The sequence below is a fragment of the Spermophilus citellus genome, assembly GCF_964194105.1.
Source record: "Spermophilus citellus genome assembly, chromosome: 10".
Taxonomy (NCBI): Eukaryota; Metazoa; Chordata; class Mammalia; order Rodentia; family Sciuridae; genus Spermophilus; species Spermophilus citellus.
In genome coordinates, this window is record NC_138197.1 from 68,854,811 (window position 1) to 68,877,749 (window position 22,939).

A 22,939-nucleotide genomic window follows, 5' to 3' on the forward strand; every position below is an offset into this window, starting at 1 on the left:
GGAATGGTGTGCTCCCTTGGCAAAACAAATTCCCTAGCAACTGCAATAAAAGTGGCCTGTATTTCCCACTGTAGGGCTCCCTCTCCACTACCACAATTCCTAGTTCACTCAACCCCTTTCTACAGTGGAACTAGCCTCTTGGGCTCAGTCTGTCCTAGGAGGTTGTTGCTTACATCCACATGATCCCTCCCCCTAAGCCTACACCAGGTGTCCCCTGATTCACCATGGTAATGTTAGTGGCAGCACAGCCCACGCCAACCCTTACATGCAGAGACTTAGCAACATTGCCTGGCAACCATGGCAGCAGCTTCCGTGGAGGGGAGGGGTGCAGAGAGGGAGAAAGTGTGTATGGTAATAGTTCCTAAGGAACAAGGGACAATTTGCCTCTTCTGAGAAGAAAAGGTTAGAAGCCTGTGGAGCTCCCTTGTCCTTCCCTCAGTTCCATCCTCAGATTCTGAGAATGATTGGTTGGATTTTAGAGGAAAATGGGAAAAGCAGGAGATCCCAATTTGTTTTCTGCTAAAGGACATGGACCTCTTTGGGTACAGACCCTACCTTTTAAGGTAATGGGAATAAAAAGGGTTGCATGGCAGAGATGGGACTTACTACTGAGAAACAGCACAAAACTTAGACCCCCTGCTCCTTAACATGGACCCTTGGAGAGAACCCAAACAACCCCTGTCCCATCTATGTCCTCCCTCCTGATTCCATGCACATACCAGCCGCACTGATGGCTCTGCTTGAAGGTGCTTCTTTCCACTCTGGATTCCACCAGAGTCCAGAGGCTTTTTAAAGCTCTTGCCTCCTCTCCAGACAAATCTTTGTTCATGAGGGAATGTGACATAAGGAGACATCTGTCCTTTCCACCATGCACCTACCCACACACATATAAACATACTCTAATTCTAATAACTTGGAAGCCTTCCTCCCCCAAGTTTGGGAATGTGCTGCCAGAGCTGTGAAAAGGTGAGCACAGAAGCAAGGGCATAGCCACAATGCAGCACTGAAAGCTGAACCCTGACAAGTATCTTGATGCTTTTCTCCTGGTTTGGAATCAGAAGATTCCATTAGGAATCCTGGTTTGGAAAAAGTATAGTAAGGCTGATGGTTCATCAGAAGAGTTAGATACAGGGGCTAGGGTTGTAGCTCAGTGGTAGAGTGCTTGCCTTGCAAGCGTGAGGCCCTGGGTTCGATCCTCAGCCCCACATAAAAATAAACAAGTAAAAATAAAGATATTGTGTCCATCTACAACTAAAAAAAATTTTTAAATGCAAAAAAAAAAAAAAAAAAAGACTTATAAACAGTAGAGGGAAGCCCAGGCTTGTAGAGATGCTGTAGTTCCTGGTTTGGATGGGAAATTATTTTGTACCTGCAAGAGAGTAGTGAAATGGCATTGGAATCTGGCTCATATCCCATAGTCTGGCAGTCATTGAGGTGTCTGATGCTGACTACTGTTTCAGTCCATGTAATTTCAGCATAGGGAGTGGGTCTGATAGGGTGACCTAACTCCTGCTATTCCCTTACCCACTACTGTTAGCTTAGTGTTTGTGTGTGTGTGTGCGCACATGTTTGTGCGCCGCGAGCTACTGGAGATTTAAACTAGGGCCAAACATGCTAGGCAAGTGTTCTACCACTGTCTAGCTCATTCTTACCTTGGAAGAAAGGCAAGAATTTGTAAGTTCAAGGATAGTGCCAGCCCAGCAAAGTTCAAACAATCCAACCTTCCTTAGGAAAAGTTGCTGATGGTGGCAGGTCTCTCTGCCCAAAGACCTGTCTATTCTCTGGAGAGCTATCATTATTATGAGATTTTCCTGGGGCCTCAGCTATGGTTCAGGCAGAGGAGAAAGTGAATAATAAGGGAATAGGGTGGACAACACTTGTGAAAGGAGAATTAAAGAGGTAGTAAGTCTAGCATAGTGATTAAAAAAAAAAAAAAGAAAGAAAGAAAAAGCATGAAACCTGGATCTAGACCATTTGGATTTTAATCCTAATTTTATTTTTCATTAGCTTGTGGCCTTGAGCCAGTTAGTCCCCCTATGCCGCACTTCTTAAAAAAATCTATTAAGGGCTGGGGATTCAGCTCAATTGGTAGCGTGCTTGCCTTGCATGCACAAGGCCCTGGGTTCAATCCCCAGTACCAGTATCAGTACCACACACACACACACACACAAAAAAAAAAAAAATCTATTAAAACTAGTATAGTATCTAGTATGGTTCTGAAGACTAAATGTGTTAACACAGTTGACTATCCCTAATCAAAAAATTTTAAATCTGAATTGCTCCAAAATTCAAAACACATAGTCTCAAGTATTTAGGATAAGGAATACTTAACTTGTATAGGTAAAGCACTGAGAATGATATTTAGTAAGCAGTTATATATGTATGTGTGTTGTTATTACTACTGTTATTAGTGATGAGTTGAAGAAGTCATATGAAGTTGAAAGGCTGGGGAAAGTGTCTATTAAGTGTAAAAATCAAACACTGCAATAACATGATGAGATTGTTGTCATTTAATCAGCTTTGCCATGAAAAGCAATAACCTTTGCTATCCACTCTGACCTCCTCCACCACTTAACCATCTTCCTTCATATGCTTACAGCACAAGAACCAAAAGCCTTCCTCCCCACAATCCTCCCCACTCAGATCACTGGAAGAAATGACACTAAATGGACTCAGCCTCCTACATACAGCATGAACTAGGAAGAATAAAAATATGAAGAGTTTGGTTGTGCTATTATCTTAGGATAGAGTCAGAGCAGAGACAGAGGCAAAGGAAGGGTGAGGTCTAGGGATCTCTCAGAGATCAGTATTTGCCTGAGGAGCACAGAGCCCATATTATACCCAAAAAGGGGCTATGTCTAAGACAGGAGCTGGGATTGGCTAGGCTGAAAGATTTTCTCAAGTATACATGTGAGGGTAAGGGCAGCTAAAATCCTTTCTCCTTCTCCTCATGCCTCCTCTAGCTTTCAGAGAGAGGGCAGGGGACTCTGAGTAGGGAACAGTCAGTTCTCCTAAGGTTTCATCTGATTCCTACAGCTTTCATCAGGCAGCAAGTGAAGCATATCCCCTGATGCTGCCCAACTCCTTCCTCCTGCTCAGGGCTTCTTCTCTCCACCTGTGAGCACCAGGGCCTGCAGGATGTCAGACAGTGATACAATTCCCTTGACCACATCATTCTCATCCACTACTACAAGTCGGTGAACCTGGCACAGAACAAGAAGAAGGAATGCTTAGTGCCAGCCTCAGTTGGGGTGAGCCCCCAACCCCTATTCTCCATGCTAAACCCCAACTCTCAAGACTACTTCCCCCAGCTCCTTTAGAGTCACTGGCCTCCCTACCTCTGCTTCCACCAGCCTGTTGATGATGGTCTCTAGAGTTTCATGCAGGTAGCACTTGAGAACACCCTCAAAATAGTGTGATCGATGTTGTAGAGCTTTGGTCACAGACACATCCAGGTTGTTGTAGGTCTTTTCTGCTGCCAGATTCTGGGGAGAGAAAGGAAGGGCTTGCAGGGAAGCAAGGGAACCAGTCCCTAAATCTTGGACACACCCAATCTCACCATAGGGGTTTAGGGCAACTGTCAGCCACATCCACAAGCCATACACAGATCATTCAATTTATTTTCAAATAGAATTTGAAAGCTTGGAAACTTCTAAGACTCAAGTGACAAAAAAGACTCCTTCTTTTCCCTTTCCACATTCAATATCCCTCCCCTTCCCAATATCCCAACCCCTCCCCAATCACTCACGATAACATCAAACTTGGAGTAGATGTCCACCACACGCCCTAGGGGGATAGAGGCAGCTCAGAAAGGAGATCTGGCATCCAAGGCTCCCCCTTCCCCAAAGAATTGCCCCCCTCCCATGTTGAGCTGAAGGGAAAGCAGATTTTCTTCAGCTACCTGACCCCTAAGAGTCTTCCCTCTCCTTTCCTAATCTCACCTTTCTCATCCACCACAGGCAGGGCTGAGACTCGATGCTGTACAAAGATGCCCAGAGCCACATATACGGGGGTGGTAGTACGGACCATAGCAATATTGGCATAGGTGCCAATCCGCAACTCTTCCAAAGACTTAGACATGAACTCTGGCTTGGGGAACTCAGTGATCTGAGGAAAGAACCATTAGCTTGACTTTTAAGGCCCCCTAAACCAACCATGGATAACCCTCCAACCCAGTATATAAGAAATAAGAACTGGGTTGAGATCACTTACAAACAATTTGAGGAACTTCAGGATGCGCTTGTGTGTAAGAATGTACAAGGTATTGCCTGATTCTGGGTCAATAACTGGCAGCCTATGGATCTTGTTTTGAATTAATGAAGAGACAGCATCAAACAAGCTGTGAGAAGGTAAAGAGTAATAATAAGTCCATAATTCTAATGCTGAGTTATATAATTCTGTTAGAGTATTTGTAAACAGGAAAAACTGGTGGTTAGGAGAGGTTGATAGCTTAGACCAGACTTGGGGGGGAGAGAAGGAGTGAGTTAGTGTGTAAGAGAGTGTGAGTGTTAAGAGGAGTATCTTTTTTTGCCCCTCCCTGGATCTTTGGGTGTTTAGGGTTTTAGTTAAGCTGATGGCAAGGCTGTTCCCATTTGGATACATGGACAGCAGGAACTCACCTAGCATTTGGAGAAATACAGACAAGTGGCTTAAAGGAGTCCTGTAGGTACACCTCTGAAAGGAAAAGGGACAGTTCACAAAATACTGCCGTGGAAAAAGCATTTCCCACAGGAAACACCCTCATCCCTTCATCCTTTTACAACCCCTGATTCTCCATATACCTCTCCAGGTTTCTATTTTGTGTTCTTCTAGCTCATAGATCTGTACCTGGAAGCAGAAGCAAAAGAACTTGATCATCTTCCTCTTTATTTCATGGCTTGCATGCAGGAAAATACATGAGAATGAGAAACTCTGGGCAAGGAAAGTGGTTTTAGTGTTTGGGCTAAGGTTCCTTACCAAGGCTGACTTATAGTAGCGATGTAAGATATTGATGAAATCTGTGATAGTCAGCATACCTAAAGGCCAAGACAAGAGCCCTCAGCATTGCTCAAAGCTTCTCTCCCTTCCCAGCATAAGATGCCAATAATATTGTGTCCCAGACTTTTGCTTACCCACAAAACTTTGCTTCTTACTATCCCACAATGGGGCAGCACGTACACCATTAGTTACCAAAGCAAAGAAAGCTTTCTTCACCTGTAGCCAAGACAGTAATAATCATAAAGGGAAATTAGCAGGATACAGGACTGTTAGAAAGAAGAAGGGTTGGTATTCTGGGGAAAACAAGAGATTAATTCCATAGAAGGAAAAGGCCATTACCCTTAAGATGAGACAGGATAAGAGGTATTGAACCAGAGGTTCCAAGGAAGGGGGAAGGGAAAAGAAGATTCCACCCACCTGCAGGGAAGTATCAAATACAACCAATTTGGAGCTTGTGGGAATCAGGTCATAGCAGCGATGAGACTTCATGAAGGAAGTATATACACTATTGTTCGATTCTGGGGTCTCTGCATAGGGTGGGACAGTTAATAGCTTTCTTCCATACAACAACCCCCCATTAAAAGAGACAATAAACAAAACAGTGTTTTAGTTTCTCAAATAAAGCGTTTTTTTTTTTTTTTAAAAATTAGGTTCCCTATTCTGTTTTGTTCTGTTGTTCCTAGAAAACCTAGATGAACCCCTTAAAAACTGTTTTATCCAACTCCTAACCCCAGGTAAGACTATATTGGCTCTTTAAGTAAAAGAAGGATGATTAAAACAAAGTCTATAATATCTTTCATTAACTTGTTCTAGTCTAAAAGTTTTTTCTCAGCTTTAATTCAAAAATTTCCTTCCATTTATTTAGCACACTTTCACTTGTTGTCTTTTCTCAGTAAAGATGAAATACCAAGGGGCTGAAGTTGTGGCTCAGTGGTAGAGCACTCGCCTAGCACATGTGGGGCACTGGGTTCAATCCTCAGCACCACATAAAAATAAATAAATAAAGGTATTGTGTTCACCTACAACTAAAATAAATAAATAAATAAATAAATAAATGATAAAATACTAAGCAAGCTTTTTAAAATTCTTCTCTAAGAGGCTGAGGCTGTAGCTCAGTGGCACAACACTTCCTTAGCACCACATAAAAATAAATAAAGACATTCTGTCTACCTACAACTACAAAAAAAAAAAAAAAAGAAAAAATTCTTCCAAGACCTGCAGATGGCAGAGTCATGGTATAAGTTGGGCCGTTTCTCAGCAACACTAAGTTGGAGCCCAGTGCTCAATCATCCTGAGAGTTCATTATGGGATCATTAAATCAGAGATCATACCACCTACTCTAGACAAATAGGAGAGTCTGGCTAGGCTTACCTCCATTCTTGTGATTTTTGTGGGGGACAGGTACTGGGGATTGAACCCAGGGGCACTTTACAATTAAGTTACCTTCCCAGACCTTTTTTATTTTTAATTTTGAGACAAAGTCTCACTAAGTAGCTTAAGGCCTTACTAAATTGCTAAGGGTGGCCTTGAATTTGAAATCTTCCTGACTCAGTCTCCTGAGTCACTGGGATTAAGGCATGTGCCACGGTGCCAGGCTCATTCCTGTGATTTTAATTGCTTGACCAAAACTGGAGAAGCAATCCCTCAAAACAGCAGCCCAAATGTGCTATGTACTAGGCTATGTATACGTAAACATATTACATCACTTAATTCTTTCAACAAATCTGTTAAGTATCCTCATGTTTCAGATGAGAAAACAGATATGGAAGAGTTAAATAAGCCATCAAAGTCACACCATTAGAAAGTGGCAAGAAAGATCTACCTAATTCCAAAGTTCATGCTCATAAATTCTAAGTCAATTTTGTTTATTTGTCGCTGGGGATTGAATGCAGGGTCTCTGTTCATGCTAAAATGTGCTCTACCATTGAACCATATCCCTAGCCCCTCCCACCAGCTTGCTTTTCAATATTTAATTTTTCACCAAAGTTACACAGGCACACAGTATGAAGAGTTAAACAGTTTTGTTAATTTTGTTATGAAAAACTGCTGTACCAGGCACCCACCTCCCTCCCTGAACCACCCCTCCTCAGATATTTATCTCTTTTAGCTGATTATTTTGGTAATTATTTCTATGTCCTTAAATTACATACTTATATTGCTACTTTCTGATTTTTCATTTTTGATCTTTATCTACTATCTTTCTAACAAGTAAAATGAGGATTTTTAGTTTTTTGGTTTTTTTTTTCCCTACCGGTACTCCATCACAAACATGTGCCTTCCACCTCAGTTCTTCCAGGAGTTAAACTCTAATGTTGGTTACATTAGTACTTAAGCCATTTTGGCTAAATATGCATTATCAGAACTAAACCAAAAAGTAAACTCTGATTTTTCTTTTACAACTTTGTTTTTCCTGGAGTTAACAATGGTTTTATACTTGTTTAATTTTCTATATAAGTACTTATAATTCAACCCCCAAACTCTTCACAAATTATTAAAATCTCCTTTCAAGAAATTCAGAAGCATGAGATAACTTATCAATTTAAATTATCTAAAGAAGTCTCTCTGGAGTCTTCTGACCTGCTCAAATCTGGACTGGTTTGCCTGGTGTATACTGCTGCCATCCTGGGATCTTCCTTTTGTCACCATCCAGGGGGCCCTTTTACATCTCCTCTATTGGTACTCCTGTTTCCTGTATTTCATGTTTTCATCTTTTTTGATTACTCCCTTGTTTTGGTAGAGCACATCTTCCAGTAGCTTCCTGAGAAAGGGTGCATGGGAGGTAAATGTTTTGAGACCTTGCAGTCTGTTGATATCTTTATTCTACCCTCATCCTTCCTTGGTTTATAATTTGGGTGGATATGGAGTTTATTTTCCTGAAGAATATTGAAGGCATTGCTCCATTTCCTGTTAGCTGCTAGTATTGTTGAGAGTCCCAGGTAATTCTGATTCTTTGTATATTACTTGCTTTTTCTTCTCTGGAAACTCACAGGATCTTCTGTTTTCAGTGTTTTGAAGTCTCATGATGACTGTGTTTCAGCAGGGTTCATCCACTATGCTAAATGTTCAATGAGTTATTTAGTTTGAAAACTAATTTTTCAGTTCCCAGAAATATTCTTGATTTTTTTTTGTTTTCTTTCTTTCTGTGTTGTCATTTTCCCATTTCAGTCCTATTATTTAGATATTGGACCATCTACACTGATCCTCTCAGGTCTGTCTGGGTTTTTGTTTGCTTTTGTGACTTATTGTTTTGTTTTTTTTTTTATCTTTTTGTAGTTGTAGATGGACAGAATGCCTTTATTTTATTTGCTATGTGGTGCTAAGAATCGAACCCAGTGCCTCACATATGCTAGGCAAGTGCTCTGACAGTGAACCACGTCCCACCCAACTTCTTGTTTTTAAAATATCTTCTCTCCTATTTTCTGCTTCCTTGATTTATTTTGCAGTGCTGGGGATTGAACTTAGGGCTTTGCCCAGGTTAAGCAAGTGCTCTACCACTGAGCTACATCCCTAGCCCAGCTTCCTTGATGTTTAACTATATTCTGGGAGAATTCTTCTCCTGGATTTTTCAGATCTCCTATTTATTTCTGTTTTTGTTTTGTTTTGTAACCAGCAAGTGAATCCAGGGGTACTTAACCACTGAGCCACATCCCAAGCCCTTTCTATTTTTAATTCTTTTTTGGTACTGGGAATTGAACTCGGGGCACCAGACCACTGAACCACATCCCCAGCCCTATTTTGTATTTTATTTAAAGAGAGGGTCTCTCTGGGCTGGGGATGTGGCTCAAGTGGTAGCACGCTCGCCTGGCATGCGTGAGGCCCGGGTTCGATCCTCAGCACCACATACAAACAAAGATATAGTGTCTGCCGAAAACTAAAAAATAAATATTAAAAAAATTCTCTCTCTCTCTCTCTATCGCTCTATCACTCTCACTCTCTCTTTAAAAAAAAAAAAAAAAAAGAGAGGGTCTCACTGAGTTGCTTAGTGCCTTGCCATTTCTGATGCTGGCTTTGAACTCATGATCCTCCTGCTTCAGCCTCCCAAGCCGTTGGGATTACAAGCATGCACCACTATGCCCAGCTTTATTTTTTATTTTGAGACAAGGCCTCACAAATTGCCAAAGCTGGATTTGAACTTGTGATTCCCCTGCCTCGCCAGGGCTTTGTGTATGTGAGGCAAGCACTCTACCAATTGAGCTATATCCCCAGCCCCCCCAAAAGTTTTTGTTTGTTTGTTTGTTTCTGTGGTGCTGGGGATTGAACCCAGGGCCTTCTACATTCGAAGCAGGCACTCTACAAACTGGCTATATCCCCAACCCCTGTATAAGTTTTGATTGATTTCCAAGGGCTCCATTTTGTTTTCTGAAAATTCCTTTTTTTTTTCTTTTTTTTTTAATTGGTTGTTCACAACATTACAAAGCTCTTGACATATCATATTTCATACATTAGATTGAAGTGGGTTATGAACCCCCAATTTTACCCCAAATGCAGATTGCAGAATCACGTCAGTTGAAAATTCCTTTTTTAAAAAAAGAAAAACTTATCTTATACTTGTTTCCTGATAGAAATATGTTCATTGAGCCTAATATTATTATTAAAGTTTTCTACTCTGTGTATTGACTTTTTCTGCAGTTGCTTTTTTTTTTTCTTTTTGTTTCCATATGTGAGGTGGCAAGTAATCATTTGTATGACTTTTTTCACTTCCCTTAGATGTTTGGTAGTTCTTGGTTTAATTTTATTAATTCATTCACCCATTCATTTATTCAGGGGCACTCTGCCACTGAGCTACACTCTCAGCCTTTTCTTGAGATAGGGTTCTCCTTAAGTTGCCTAGGTTGATCTCCAACTTGTAATTCTTCTGCTACATCCTCCTGAGTTGCTGGATATTATGGTTTAGATATTAGGTGTCCCCCAAAGGCTCATATGTGAGACAATACGGGAAGGTTTAGAGGCAAAATGACTGGGAGACCCTTTAACCCAATCAGTACCTTAATTCCAACAGTGAGTGTAGGCAGGTGGGGTATGGCTGGAGAAGGTGGATGGGGGGGGGATGGGGGGGATCGTGTCTTTAGTATCTATTTTGTGAGCTCAGCTTAGTCGCTCTGCTTCCTGGTGCCTTGTCCCCAGCTGCTTTCCTATGCTACACACTTCCCCAGCTGCTTTCCTATGCTACACACTTCCGCCGTGATGTTCTGCCTCATCTCTAGTCTTGAGGAACAGAGTCAGCCAGCCATCTATGGACTGAGACCTCTGAAACTATGAGTCCCAAAATAAACTCTTCCTTCTCTAATTGTTCTTGTCAGGTCTTTTGGTTACAGCAGCAAAATAGCTGACTGAAACACTGGGATTGTAGGCATGTACCACTGGGCCTGGCTTGGCTAGTAACTCTTGGTTTAAAAGAGTATTCAAATCCTATTGTTCCCCCATCCCTGCCCAAATCACTCTCACACACACACACACACACACACACATTTGGGGGAGGTCCAGATTATATTATAAGAGGGGAGGATTAAAAACTGATTGGGTGCTCTAAGTGTGTGAGTAAGCTTTCTGTGAGCCATTTAAATAGAGAAGATTTAATACTTACATTTTGGGGGCATTCCCCTCAAGGGGAATCTGGAGAGAAGAACTATTCAATTTCAAGCTTGGAGGGTGAAGTCTTTCAGTATTCTAGAAGCTGAATCTCCAGGGGAAAGAGGGCTGAAGGGTCAGTACCTGGGGCAGTTCACTTTAGGCCCCCGTTTTCAGTATAGTACCTCTGCCCTCAACTGTGCCTCAGTCTCTCTCTTGATGCCCAGTTTTGGCCAAAGTGGGGAGGGGGAGTTGTCCAACCATATTCAATAGGTAGACTCTTGGGATCTATTTGCTCATTTTCAGTTTTCTCAGATCAGCCAAGTTACTCAACATTCTTCCATCTGCTTTCCAGCCTCCAAAAATTCATTGCTATTATTTTCTCTCCTGTTCTGATAGTTTGTACCTTTTTAAAAAAATTCCTTTATAATGGTTTTAGGGGGTTTGGTGAAGGACATATATATCCAATCTATCATCTTTAACTGGAAGCTATCCATTGTTTTTCAAACATGAGAATTCACAAACACCTAAGAAATACCTTTAGATACTAGTTGAAAATACACTGCATCAACAATTAAACACTACCATTTTAAGCCACAGGCCCCTATACATATTGAATTTGGCTTTCCTAGTGTTTTAAAAAAGTAATTTGTATTTGCTCAACTTTAAAAACCTGGAGATTTACATAAAAATGCTAATTCCGAGTTTCTTTCCAATATCAAAAATATCTGGGGGACAGAGATATAGCTCAGTGGGTAGAGTGCTTGCACAAGGCTCTGGGTTCAATTCTCAGCACCACACACACACAAAAATCTGGCCAAAATAGGTAGATAGTCATAGTGGCGCATGCCTGCAATTCCAGTGGCTCGGGAGGCTAAGGCAGGAGGATCTTGAGTTTAAAGCCAGCCTCAGCAAAAGCAAGGCACTAAGCAACTAAGTGAGACCATGACCATGTCTTTAAATAAAATAAGATTTAACTGGAAGCTATCCATTGTTTTTCAAACATGAGATTAGAATAAATTAGAATAAATCAATTAAAAATAAAAAAGATTTATAGATTGTTCCAATCATATTTCTGTTTTACTGCTAGGTTCATGTAGATAATCCAGTTTCTAAGTCCTACCTTGTTGCTACTGAGAATATACTCAGACAGATACCATGTGAAAATGCTCAATTATGAAGAGTTATTCAGATAATCCAAAAATAAAATGAAAACAAAAATTGTTTTAATTTTTTTTTTTTTTTGGTGGTGGTACTGAGAATCAAACCCAGGTCTTTGCACATGCTAGGTAAGCACTCTACCACTGAACTACTTCCCTAGCCTAAAAAAATTTTAAATTCTTGTCAAGAATTCAAAAACCCTTAGGATCACAATATGACACTATATTGCCTCTTGGAATCTGTACTCAGCTCCTATTTAATCCTCTGGAAAAGTGTGTACTCCCAATGCCATAAACACATCCTGTGGAGACCTAAGAGTGTTCCTGGAAAAATCGTTTACTAGAGATGTCTGTCAATTGTGCCTCATTCTAGATGGCCTAGAGTTGGAACATTCCATTTTAAAAAGGTATTTGGAAATGCACAGGAACTGTCTTCTCCTTTACTCTGGATTTTAAAGGCATAGTACTTCTACTTCCAGATAAATTCTAAGGACTTTTGAAGTTTTCCCATAATTTCTTGTGTACACTTAAAGGCTTTGTGAACTTGCTGGGTGATAAAATCCTCACGGCACTGTTTTTGGACTACTCAAAAAATACCAGAGATTTCAAAAGCATGGCTAGCCAGCTGAGTTGCCTACTGAGAATGTACTCAGACAGATACTATGTGAAAATGCTCAATTATCTCAGAAGTTATTCCCAAGTGGCTTAATAATTGAAGGTATTAATCCTCCCGACCCTATCCAAGATTTATTCCTGGGTGATCCTGCCAAATGACTATTCCTGATTTGAGTGGCTTGGCACATTATCTGGATCAGTTTTGATTTTTCCAGGGGAAACACTAGAAGATGCAAAACCATTGTGAAGATAAGTTAGGGTCAAGCTATGGTTTTTATGTTCAGTCTCCTTTGTTCACTTTATCGCACAGTATACTTACCTTGAGGATGCTCATTTTCCAGAGCAGGGGAGCTATCTGAAGTAACCTGGAAAGATAAGAGAAACACAGATGCAACTTAACCTAGGCTCCATCCATTTTAACCTAGCAACATTAGGAAAAAGGCTTATAAACTAATGATTAAAACATTCTAGGACTCTTCAAAAATATTATTTTACTTAATTTTCATAACAACCCTAAGGTGAATACTATTATTATCCTATTTTCACAGATTAGGAAACTGAGAGTCAAGAGACATTAATCAACCCATCAAAGGTCAACTGGTTGGTAAGGGGTAGAGACTTGAACAAATCATCTGTCTGGTTTGAAAGTTCATGTTCTTATTTGCTACCCTGCCTATGAGACATTAGGTCTTAAAAAAGTTTTTTGTTTTTTTTTTTTTAAACATTTCCTTAGTTGTAGATGAACACAATACCTTTGTTTTATTTTATTTTTTAATTTTTTTAAAGAGAGAGAATTTTTTTTTTAAAGAGAGAGAGAAAGAGGAGAGAGAGAGAGAGAGAGAGAGAATTTTTAATATTTATTTTTTAGTTCTCGGCGGACACAACATCTTTGTTGGTATGTGGTGCTGAGGATCGAACCTGGGCCGCACGCATGCGAGGCAAGCGCGCTACCGCTTGAGCCACATCCCCAGCCCAAGAGAGAGAATTTTTTTAATATTTATTTTTTAGTTTTTGGTGGACACAACATCTTTATTTTATTTTTATATGGTGCTGAGGATCAAACCCAGTGCCCCCCACATGTGAGACGAGCACTCTACCACTGAGCTACAATCCTAGCCCTAGGTCTTAAAAATTAAGACTAAAAAATATGGACTTAGGACAGGCCTCATAGGATTCTCACAGGATCGACTTTATTAAAATATAGATGCTGGGCTGGGGTTGCGGCTCAGTGGTAGAGCGCCTGTCTAGCATACGGGAGGCACTGAGTTCGATTTTCAGACCACATGTAAATAAATGAATACAATAAAAGTCCATCAACAACTAAAAAAAATATTTTAAAAAATAGATGCTGCTGGGGACTGGGGTTGTGGCTCAGTGGTAGAGCGCTTGCCTAGCATGCATGAAGCACTGGGTTCAATTCTCGGCACAGCACTACATACAAATAAATAAAAATAAAGGTTCATCAACAACTAAAAAAAAATATTAAGTAAATAAATATAAAATAAAATAGATGCTGCTGGGCACAATGACGCATGCCTGGAATCCCAGCTACTCAGGAGGCTGAGTCAGGATGATCACAAGTTTGAGGCCAAACTAGGTAACTTAGTGAGACTATGTCTCAAGATAAAATAAAAAGGGCTGGAGATGCAGCTAAGTGGTACAGTGCTTGCCTAGCATGTAGGAGGCCCTGGGTTCAATCCTAGTATCTCAAACAAATAAAAACAAACAAAGACAAAACAAAAACATGGATGCCAGAGAGATAATGATATTAAGCATAGTTGTGGGCACTGGAATCACAGACATACCCCTTACCACTGACAGAGGGCCATGTCTGGGGAGATCCTCATAGTTGTCAGTAAGACAGCCAAAGCCTGAATAACTGAGGAGTAGATGAGGAATATCAATGTATAAAACTGGAGACTTGAGTCCTCTCAGCACCCTGTGAGTCAAAGGGGATGCTGGATTTCCAAGTTTCATTTCCCAAGACAGTCTCAGATTAGACAAACAAACCTTCAGAACCATCTCTGTGCTCCCCCAAGTGGGGATGTTATGTAGGAACTCAGGAGGGATTCTGAAAATCAACTGGCATCAATAATTTTGGCTCCATCTGTTTTGTGTAATATCCCCAAACAAACTTAAGGCCATACTTTACATCCATAACTTCTGTAGTAACATGAAGTTAAATACTTTGGCTTGAACCTTGGAAGCTGGCTGGCAAACAGGGTCAAGTTGGCAGAGCAACCCTAACTTCCCCCCTGAAATGTGCTGAGGGTTGGGGGAGGAGAGAGAATAAACTCCCTCACTTCTCTTTGGGCTTGGTCTGGGCATTTTTGGCAGGGCTACCGGAACAACGGCCTCATCATTTAAAAGTGGAGAGAGCTGTTCTGTAGCAAAGATACATACATGATATACACAGCCTCACAAATGTCTATACAAAGGTACAGAAACAGCTATTCATATAAATTACCACACCCATCATATGATACCTACACACCGCACTGTGTTACAGTTATTTTTTTCATTATCTATTTAAACAGATTATAAATTCCTGGAAGCCTACAACTAGCTTATACTTTGTATCCCCCATCACTTAGCATGGTGTACTGTATATCATTCACAATTTTTTAAATTTCTCTAGTAATAATTAGACCTAAGACTAAGTTATATATAGAGAGAAGAGACATATATCTTAATTGAAATATAGATAACAATATAAAAGAGTAAGACAATTGAACAAACATATGACCTTATCTTTCTGCCTGTTTCTCCACACAAGAGGGGAATTTACTCTTTTCGATTTTTAATAATGTGAGGAACTGAGAAGACACCCCTGTATTCCACAAGTAGTACAATATATTACAGACACAGTTTAGATCTGACACACAGAAAACAAATTCTTTAAACTTCTTATCCACATTTCCAATTGACATGACAACACGTCACAAAGACTACTAAAAATGCTTCAATACAAAACAGAATATTTATCTGTTCAATCCTCTTAGTCTTACTGTGACTGGTATCTTCCCAAGTACCTAGAACTGTAGTTGATTTTCCTACTTTCTGTAACATGCAGAACTCAAGGTGCTAAGCTACTATGTTAGAAATGCCTAATATCATGCCAGATGCAGTGGCATAAGCTTGTAATCCCAGCTACTTAGGAGGCTGAGGCCGGAGGTTCACAAGTTCAAGACCAGCCCCAGCATTTAGTGAGACTGTTTTAGGGGGAAAAAAAAAGAAGCCTTATATCCATCTCTCTTACACTTTTATAGACTTAAGCTTTTACCTCTCCCTTCTGCAACAGTCTCTAAATTTGTTTCCTTGCCCTCAATCTATCTCCTCTTTGATTCATCTTCTATGCTTTCACCAAGTTCTCTTACCAACGCATTTCTAGTTTGAGAGGAATTTTCATCTCCAGAAATCAGAAACTCATTACTTTCTGTAGTGGGTCCATCCATTGACAGAAAGCTGTTAAGAACATTCCCTGCAAAGCACACTTATCCCTGGTTCAGACATCTTCCACAGGTCCCTTAATTATAAAGCAAAATTCAAACCTAGAACAATAAGCAATAATACCTTCAACCTGATTTTAGCCTACTCTTCTAGTCTTTTCTCATACTGTGTCCAAAAAATTCAAAGCTCCAGCAACATCAAACCAACTATCTCACTCCTATTTATTCTTTGTGTACCCAATTTTTATGTCCTTGCTCAATTTTAATGCCCATTGCTAAGTCCAGTGTAATTTCTTCCTCCTCTACACTTGTACAGTTCTTAGTTTATGTCTTGATGATGGCACAATCTACCTTAATAGCTGTTTCAGGTTTGCCCTCACCCTCACTTCAGTTAGGTCAAGGACTTTCAAAGCAAGAATTTTCTTTTTCAAAACAATCTCTACACCTAGAACCCAATCTGGTACATAAAGCATGAGGGCTAAATTAGAAAATATATAGAAAATGCTTTGTAAACCATAATACATTACCAGTAAATTAAAAATGATACATCATTTTGAATTGAGTGGAATCAAACTATTTTTGCTCAAAATTCTCTTACTCTAGAAACTGACTCCCTTACCTACATTTCACTTTACCACTTTGTTTTCTTCTTTAGAATCTAAGGAACACCACCTCTCTGCAAGCAGAGAAACGGTGTGGCAAAGAATTACTCAGGGCAAATAACTAACTGATTGAAAGAAAAGTGAACCTGCAATCCTTCCACAACAACAGTAGCGGATGATTAAAAACCAAGCTGAGAAGAATTACTCTGACAGAGTAACTGGGGAGCAGGAAGTAAATGGCGGGGGGTTCCTAGAGTGCTGGAGAAAGAATCCCCAGAGTGAGGTGGGTCCAAACATGGAGCAAGTAACCTGCAACATCCATGGGAGAGGGACAGGGACCTGTCACAATTGGTCTTTCGCCTGCTCATCAAGAATGAACTATGTCAATACTCCTGCTTGAGTCGCAAAGCAGGACATGACCTAAGCTTGTCCAAGGGACAAGGCCGCCTATAACACTGAAAGATTTCTTCCTTCAAGAAAACCTCAATTCTCAGTCAATAAGGGAATGGAACCTCGCTGGATGCAGTACAAAAGTCTTTCAGATCTCCCTCCTGCTAGAGATTGTAGGAATCAGTCAATCGGGTTCCAAGAACTATCTGCAAGCACGGGTCACCCATCAGTAAAGCCAGATCATAACCCTGCTCTCTCATGTACGCTTCTGAAAGGGCTTGAGTTGCTATGAGGAAAGAGGCCTGAGAGCCATAGGGTACGTGGGCTCCAAGGAAGGAAGCCAGGAAAGTCCCCGCCCGCTCCGGCCAAGGGTACCACGGACTGACGGAAGGCAGGCAAGGGCGGGGCCCCGTCTTAGGAAATACGCCCAGCGAAGGAGCAGAGGGGCAGGGTCACGCAACAGGACAGCCACCGGCTACTTCTTGTTTGCCAGACACCAGCGCCAGGCCCTGCCCGTCTCCTAAACTGGGGGGGTCTCAGGCTCCACAGCGCCCCCCGGCCGCCCTCCTGCGCTCCTCACCGTCTCCATCGCAAGGGGCACCGGCCTTATCCTTTCACTTTAGGAAGCTCGCTCAGGGCACGTCCCGCCCCATGTCCGGTGCTGCGACGCCACTTCCGCCTACGTCACGGCAGAACGTAAGCCCAGACGGGAGGAGTCCACCCTTGCGGGGGTGGCCTTGCCTGGATAACCACCCTCCCCCGGGTCCTCGCGGACCTCACGTATCCGGCTGACGGCGAGGGTCACGGAACGGAGCCGCTTATATTTAAAATGTTCTTTTTTTATTTGTCGTTTAAAAACAAACTTGGAAGAAGCAAAATCCAAAACTTGCCCTTTGCCTCTCGCAACATAAATTATGTACAGTTCAGAATGATCGCTGATACAAAACATGCCAAGGACAGGGGCGCTGGGGGTGGAGGGAGAGAGGGCGCTTTAAAAAAGGGGAACCATTTCATCCGTTGTTACGAAGGACCAACCTTGCTGTACAGGATACACACAACACAAAATAAAGTCTTCACGGGATTCACACTTGTCAGCGATTTATTTTTTTAAAAAGGGGGAGGGTCCTGGAGGTGAGGGTAGAAGGCGGTACAGGGGAAAAACTGAAAATTGAGTATGTGCAAGTGTAAACCAACCCAAAATACAAACAGGGGGAGTGGGGTGGGGAGGGAATTTTGATGCAATTATACAGGCAGGGTACTTAAAAAAACCAACAACCAAAATTCCAACCTTGCAGCTTGGGTCTGAGTTATAGTTTATATAAAAATTAAAAACTGTATAAGGATTCTTCACTAAATTCTACAGGACTATCGGATACCTAGCATATGCTTACAAAGTCTGCCCCATCCCCTTTGCCCAATCTTAAGGCCCAAGCCCCGACCAGAGTTTGACTGCAGCCAATCTCCCCATCCCTGTGGCCTAGACCTTTTTGCTCTCAGAAAAAGAGCGACCAAGGGCTGTGGCTCTAGGGGCAGCAGCCCAGTCTCCCCACTGCCTGATCTAATTACAGTGATTCCTGTGGGAGTCGGGGGTGTTATTCTCTTAAACATTTGCAGCTTGAAACAGTTGAGGAAGCAGCTTAAAAAAAAAAAAAGAAAAAAGAAAAGAAAGAAATCTCCCTACCCCCATCAATCCACAACCCCCCAAATTCAAAACAAAACAAAAACAAACCTAAAATCACAACAGCGACCGTGCTCCCCCTCCAGCAGGCCTGCCCATCTGCCACCACCAAGCCCACCCCTACACTCCAGACATCTGATTCTTGAAAATATTAATTACAAAATGCCCTTTGCCCACAGCCCCTAGGAGAGAACTGCATATAAGTTTTATCTTCATTCCATGGCTCCCTATCAGAGAGGGGTCTGGGGCTTCACCTACCCCCTACCTACCCCTACCCCCAGGAAGAGGTTCAACTGCAGCACAAGCTTGGGCAGAAAGGGGAAGGAAAGGGGGCAGGGAATCCATCACCCTCTGGCTCCCCCTGGGGCCAGCTCACTTTTGTGCGTTATAATAGTCCAACTATACAACGGAGAGGGGGGGCGGCCCAGCCTCTCTCTATACCCTCACCTTACAGCAGTCACAGCCAGGGGGTGGGAAGGGGGGGTGAGGAAAAGGGCGGTAGGTTGGGTAATGGAGTGGGCCCCCCCACAAGGGGGGCTCCATGTGTCCGCCCCACACCCCCCTACCATTTATAAACTGGTTTTGTAAAAAGAAAATAGATATATTTATATAGAATATATAAAGCACAAAAATTAGTAGTTTTACATTTGCTCTCCCCGGGGGTGGGGGGAGAGGGGAGGGTTCTCACCTCCAGCCGGCTCCCCCATGCCCCACAAGACTATGTACAATCCCATGTATAAATAGATAAATACCCCCCACCCTCCCCGCGCTGACACTAAGCTCCCCACCCCCACATCACCACCCCTTCCCACCAGACCAGCAGCAGTTTGGTGACTGAGGGAAAGTGGGAGCTCCGGGCCACACCCTGCCTCACTGGGTATGGGCATGCCACTCAGGGATAGCCCTCACCCTGCCCCCCACCCACCCATCCAGGGGCTGGAGGGCAAATGGGCTCATGATGAGGTTAGGAAAACAGGAGGGAGATATCCTGGTCCTAGGTTTAGCACACCCCTCCTGCCCCATGTCCAGATGGAGAAGGAAGTCCTAGAGCAACTAGGGGCCAGTCATCCCCAATCTTCATCACCATTTGCCTCAACCACCATCCCATGCCCATAATTAAAAACAAAGATGGATTTTTTGTTGTTGTTTTTCTTCCTCCTCCTACCCCCTTTCCACCCACTCAGAAGAGGGCAGTGAGGTGGGGGAGAGGGTTGGGGCAGTAGGGGCTTGGAGAGGGTCTCACATTTCAAAACAGCAAAAAATCCAACACTTAAATGAGGTAGGTGTGGGTGCGGGGTCTCCTTGCCCGGCTTGCCCAGCTTGCCCTCCTGGGAAGCTGGGCGCCTCTTTCCCGTTCATGTTGCATTTGTCAGAGTGGAAAACAAGGAAACACAACCCATAGAGAGACAGAAACACAGAGGAAAGAGGGAGACAGAGACAGATAAGAGAGGGAAGGAGTTGGGGGTGAGGGTGGGGGCAGGACCCGGCAGGCAGGGCCAGGTGTGGGACCCGGCCTTTGGGATTGTCAAGCTTAGTCAAGTCTCTTTGCAGCCTTGAGTTGGGCCGGAGAGGTCAGTGGGAGCAGCAGGGCTGTGAGGCCCGGCCACACATCCTCCTCCCCGCTCCCTGCTGCCTCCCAGATGCTTCTGGGTAGTTCCCGGCCCATATCCCCCTCAAACCTGAGATGCCCAATGGCTGCTTCTGTCTGGCCCCTCCTGGAGCTGGGGGCAGAGATGCCAGCCTGAGGGTCAGTGGTGGGGAAGAGGGTTGTCCCTGGTGCCCAGGGTGGGCGTGGCCTAAGGGGCCCTCTGCCCCAGCCTCTTGCTCCAGGGGCTCCGGTCAGTCGGCAGCCCCTGCCCTGGGTCCTGGCTCTGGCTGCTACCTCTCTTCCCCCTCATCCCTTTCAGGGAAGAGGTTGGGGGTGGGGAGACTCCCCTGCCTGGTAGCCTCAAAGCTTCTTAGTTCATCCATTTTCGACAATTCCAGGCTCCACAGTGACAGGGGATCTTGTGCTGATCATCCTCAAAATCAAACTGATAGTCATAGGTCAGCTGGAAAGAGAAAAAGGCAAAATCAAAATTTACTCCCCAGAGGAAGGGGATGCTGGCTGAGATCTGATCTGTGGGTCACGGCCTTGAAACCCAGCTCCTAAGGAATAGCAGAGAAGGGGAAGAGAGGGAGGAGCTGCTTTGTCACTCACTTAGGATGCTTCCTCTCACCTCCTCTCCTTTGGGGATTCGCCGGCTAGAGATGATAATGATTTTGTCCTCCTTGTCAAATGTCACGACTTCTGCCACACAGTTAGGGGCACAGGAATGGTTAATGTACCTGGGCAGTGGGACAGAGTCAGTGATGCCAGGCAACTGAGTAGAGATAATTTTGGTTCATTGTTGACCTATGCTCAGAGGGTCACCTCCAAAGACCCCTAAATCCCTCCTTCATCTCTCACCTGGCAGGGCCTCCAGTCAATGTAGCATCAATGACATGTTCATTGTTTATTCGGAACATGTAGATGCCTCGATTCTAAGAAAGACAAAGGTTGCAGAAGGGACAAGATTATCATATAGTAGACTCAGGCTGTGGGTTTATCTACCATGTTCCTCCTCATTTCTCCTGCCTTTCTCCTTTCCCCCATAAGCTTTCTACCTCCCCTCCTATACCTAAACCTCTCATACCTAAACCTGCCCCCTGTTCCTTGACTGAAGTGTGGACCATCTACCATAAAGACCCCTCAACTCAGCCCATACCTGCTCTTCATATATTTTCTCCCGCCGGTTGGCCACCTCATTGCGAATGATGGTGCCAATGTACTCGATGACCATAGTGTGCTTTTCTAGATCCTTGGCTGCATAGAGCCCCAGGCCCTGGATACGGGAGCGAGCCAGATACACATTGTTCTTCCACTCAGTGCGCAGGCGCCGGTACTGAGATGACTTCGAGTGCACAAACTGCTTGCTGTACGGTGTGTTGGTTTCGCCTGTGAAGGTGCTCTGATATGCCTTAGACATGCTGGTGCTGTTCAGGGTATGGGGCCTGGGAGGTGATACAGTCCATGACAAGACAGCTACAGACCAAGTACACACCACCCACCTCCTCCCTGGGATGTGCAACACACTGTTAGGATGTGTGGTGCTGGCAAGTGCTGCCTGGGGGTGGAGGCATCTGGATCTCAATTATAGAGAGGCAGCAACTAGCTAAGAGGACCCTTCTGACACCCTAGATGGCACAAACCGCCCAAGACAAGGGATGGGGATGGAAGGAGAGGGGCACCAATTCCCCTACACTGAGCCTGCTCTCCCATCTCTTCTCTTGCTACCACCCTCTTGCTAAACCATATGCAAAGGCCAGGCTCCTCTAGGAGTCCCCAAGCAGTCCAGGCCTAGAATGTAAACTATTGAGTTCTACCTCCTGCACATGATGGAGCCATGTCTACCACATGGGCTGGATGTGGGCGGGATTTTAATTAAAATTGGCTGTAAATTTGCAGCCTAAAGGTGATATCCTTGCTTTTCTTCAGACTGTCCCATTCTCTGACTTAGCATCTGGCTCTGTACAGATGGCTCAGTGCAGGGGAATGACTGCTACCTGGCAGGATGCCTTTTCACCACCCTAGGACACCAGCCAAATTCTTGCCCATCCCAGAGCAGTGGTTTTCAAACATTTGGGTTGTTTTTGGTTTTTGTTTCATTAGCAGAATTTTTTCTTTAACAAAATGTTGACTAACTCCAATCTAAAAAGTTGGTGAGGATATATAACTCTTCTGGTTGAATGCAATTTGGGGAAGGTGAAATTATGCACAGCAAGGGCCAAGTTCTTCTGCCCATCAGATTATGTGTTCCATAGCATTCGGCAACACATACACTCAAAGTTTGAAAACCACTGTTGTAGAGCATCAAGGACCAGGGCTGACTAGGGGTAGACTCTGACGCTCTACGACAGCCTAGGAGTCACCAAAGGCCTTTAAGAAATCCCTGCTATCATGGATTCTGCCTCCCTCTACCCAAGGACCAAGGTCAGGTTATTGTGATACACAGAAAGAAAGTGACACAAGTCAAGACATCTGGTCCCACTTGTATGACCTTTATCCAGTCATGTAGTCTTTCTGGGCCTAGTTTTCTCAGCTGTAAAATGGGGGTCATACCACCTGCCCTACCTACCTCATAAGGTTGTTGTGAGGATCAAATGAGATAATGGATGTGAAAACGCTTTGAAAAAAAAAGTATAAAGTGCTATACAAATGTAAGGTTTTATTATTTTTCTATTATATTTTTAATTATTTTTGACACCAACTCAACCTTGGGAAGGGAAGGTGACCCTAGCATTCATGGGGTGCCTGAGATTTTGGAGAATCACAGGCCCCCCTGGATGCAAAAGAGGAAAAGGAAGAAGTGACCAAGTCCCTTATATATTTCATAACATTTCACCACTGTCTACCAAGAACCTCCCCAGCAGCCATTCCCAGGGTATCCAAGATGACAATTCAACCCAGAATATCTGAAC

At 43.2% G+C, this 22,939-nt stretch overlaps 2 protein-coding genes across 9 annotated transcripts in view; both read right to left on the minus strand.

Annotated features, from left to right (window-relative positions):
- Positions 1 to 2,492: 2,492 nt before the first annotated feature.
- PRKAG1 (protein kinase AMP-activated non-catalytic subunit gamma 1) lies at positions 2,493 to 17,453 on the minus strand. Of its 3 annotated transcripts, XM_081310105.1 has the most exons (13): positions 17,148 to 17,335; positions 12,640 to 12,685; positions 7,555 to 7,735; positions 5,395 to 5,504; positions 5,112 to 5,193; positions 4,957 to 5,015; positions 4,782 to 4,827; positions 4,620 to 4,674; positions 4,213 to 4,339; positions 3,942 to 4,107; positions 3,749 to 3,786; positions 3,339 to 3,485; positions 2,493 to 3,203 (listed from the first exon to the last, which is right to left on the minus strand). In XM_081310105.1, exons 4-13 carry the CDS (start codon positions 5,464 to 5,466, stop codon positions 3,096 to 3,098), a joined length of 900 nt encoding a protein of 299 aa, XP_081166231.1. In that variant the 5' UTR covers positions 5,467 to 5,504; positions 7,555 to 7,735; positions 12,640 to 12,685; positions 17,148 to 17,335; the 3' UTR covers positions 2,493 to 3,095. The 3 variants fall into 3 exon arrangements, with proteins under 3 accessions (XP_081166231.1, XP_081166229.1, XP_081166230.1); XM_081310103.1 differs by lacking the exons at positions 7,555 to 7,735; positions 17,148 to 17,335 and adding an exon at positions 17,342 to 17,453; XM_081310104.1 differs by lacking the exon at positions 7,555 to 7,735.
- Positions 17,454 to 17,579: 126 nt separating this feature from the next.
- The window catches only part of KMT2D (lysine methyltransferase 2D), a 43,615-nt gene continuing 38,255 nt past the window's right edge, over positions 17,580 to 22,939 (minus strand). For 5 of the 6 annotated variants that reach the window (XM_081310073.1, XM_081310074.1, XM_081310075.1 and 2 more), the window contains exons 52-55: positions 21,187 to 21,472; positions 20,889 to 20,962; positions 20,659 to 20,767; positions 17,580 to 20,490 (exon numbers count right to left, since the gene is read on the minus strand). In XM_081310073.1, coding sequence (XP_081166199.1) covers positions 20,398 to 20,490; positions 20,659 to 20,767; positions 20,889 to 20,962; positions 21,187 to 21,472 — 562 coding nt within the window. In that variant the 3' untranslated portion in view covers positions 17,580 to 20,397. The other variant, XM_081310078.1, reaches the window with a different exon arrangement.

Bases quoted from the DNA above. Each gene is read 5' to 3' on its own strand.
- PRKAG1 (XM_081310103.1), bottom strand. The intron at 5,016-5,111 runs GTAAGCAAAAGT...CTTGGCCTTTAG, and splicing joins TAAGAAGCAAAGTTTTGTGG to GTATGCTGACTATCACAGAT. The intron at 3,787-3,941 runs GTGAGATTAGGA...CTATCCCCCTAG, and splicing joins GCCTGTGGTGGATGAGAAAG to GGCGTGTGGTGGACATCTAC.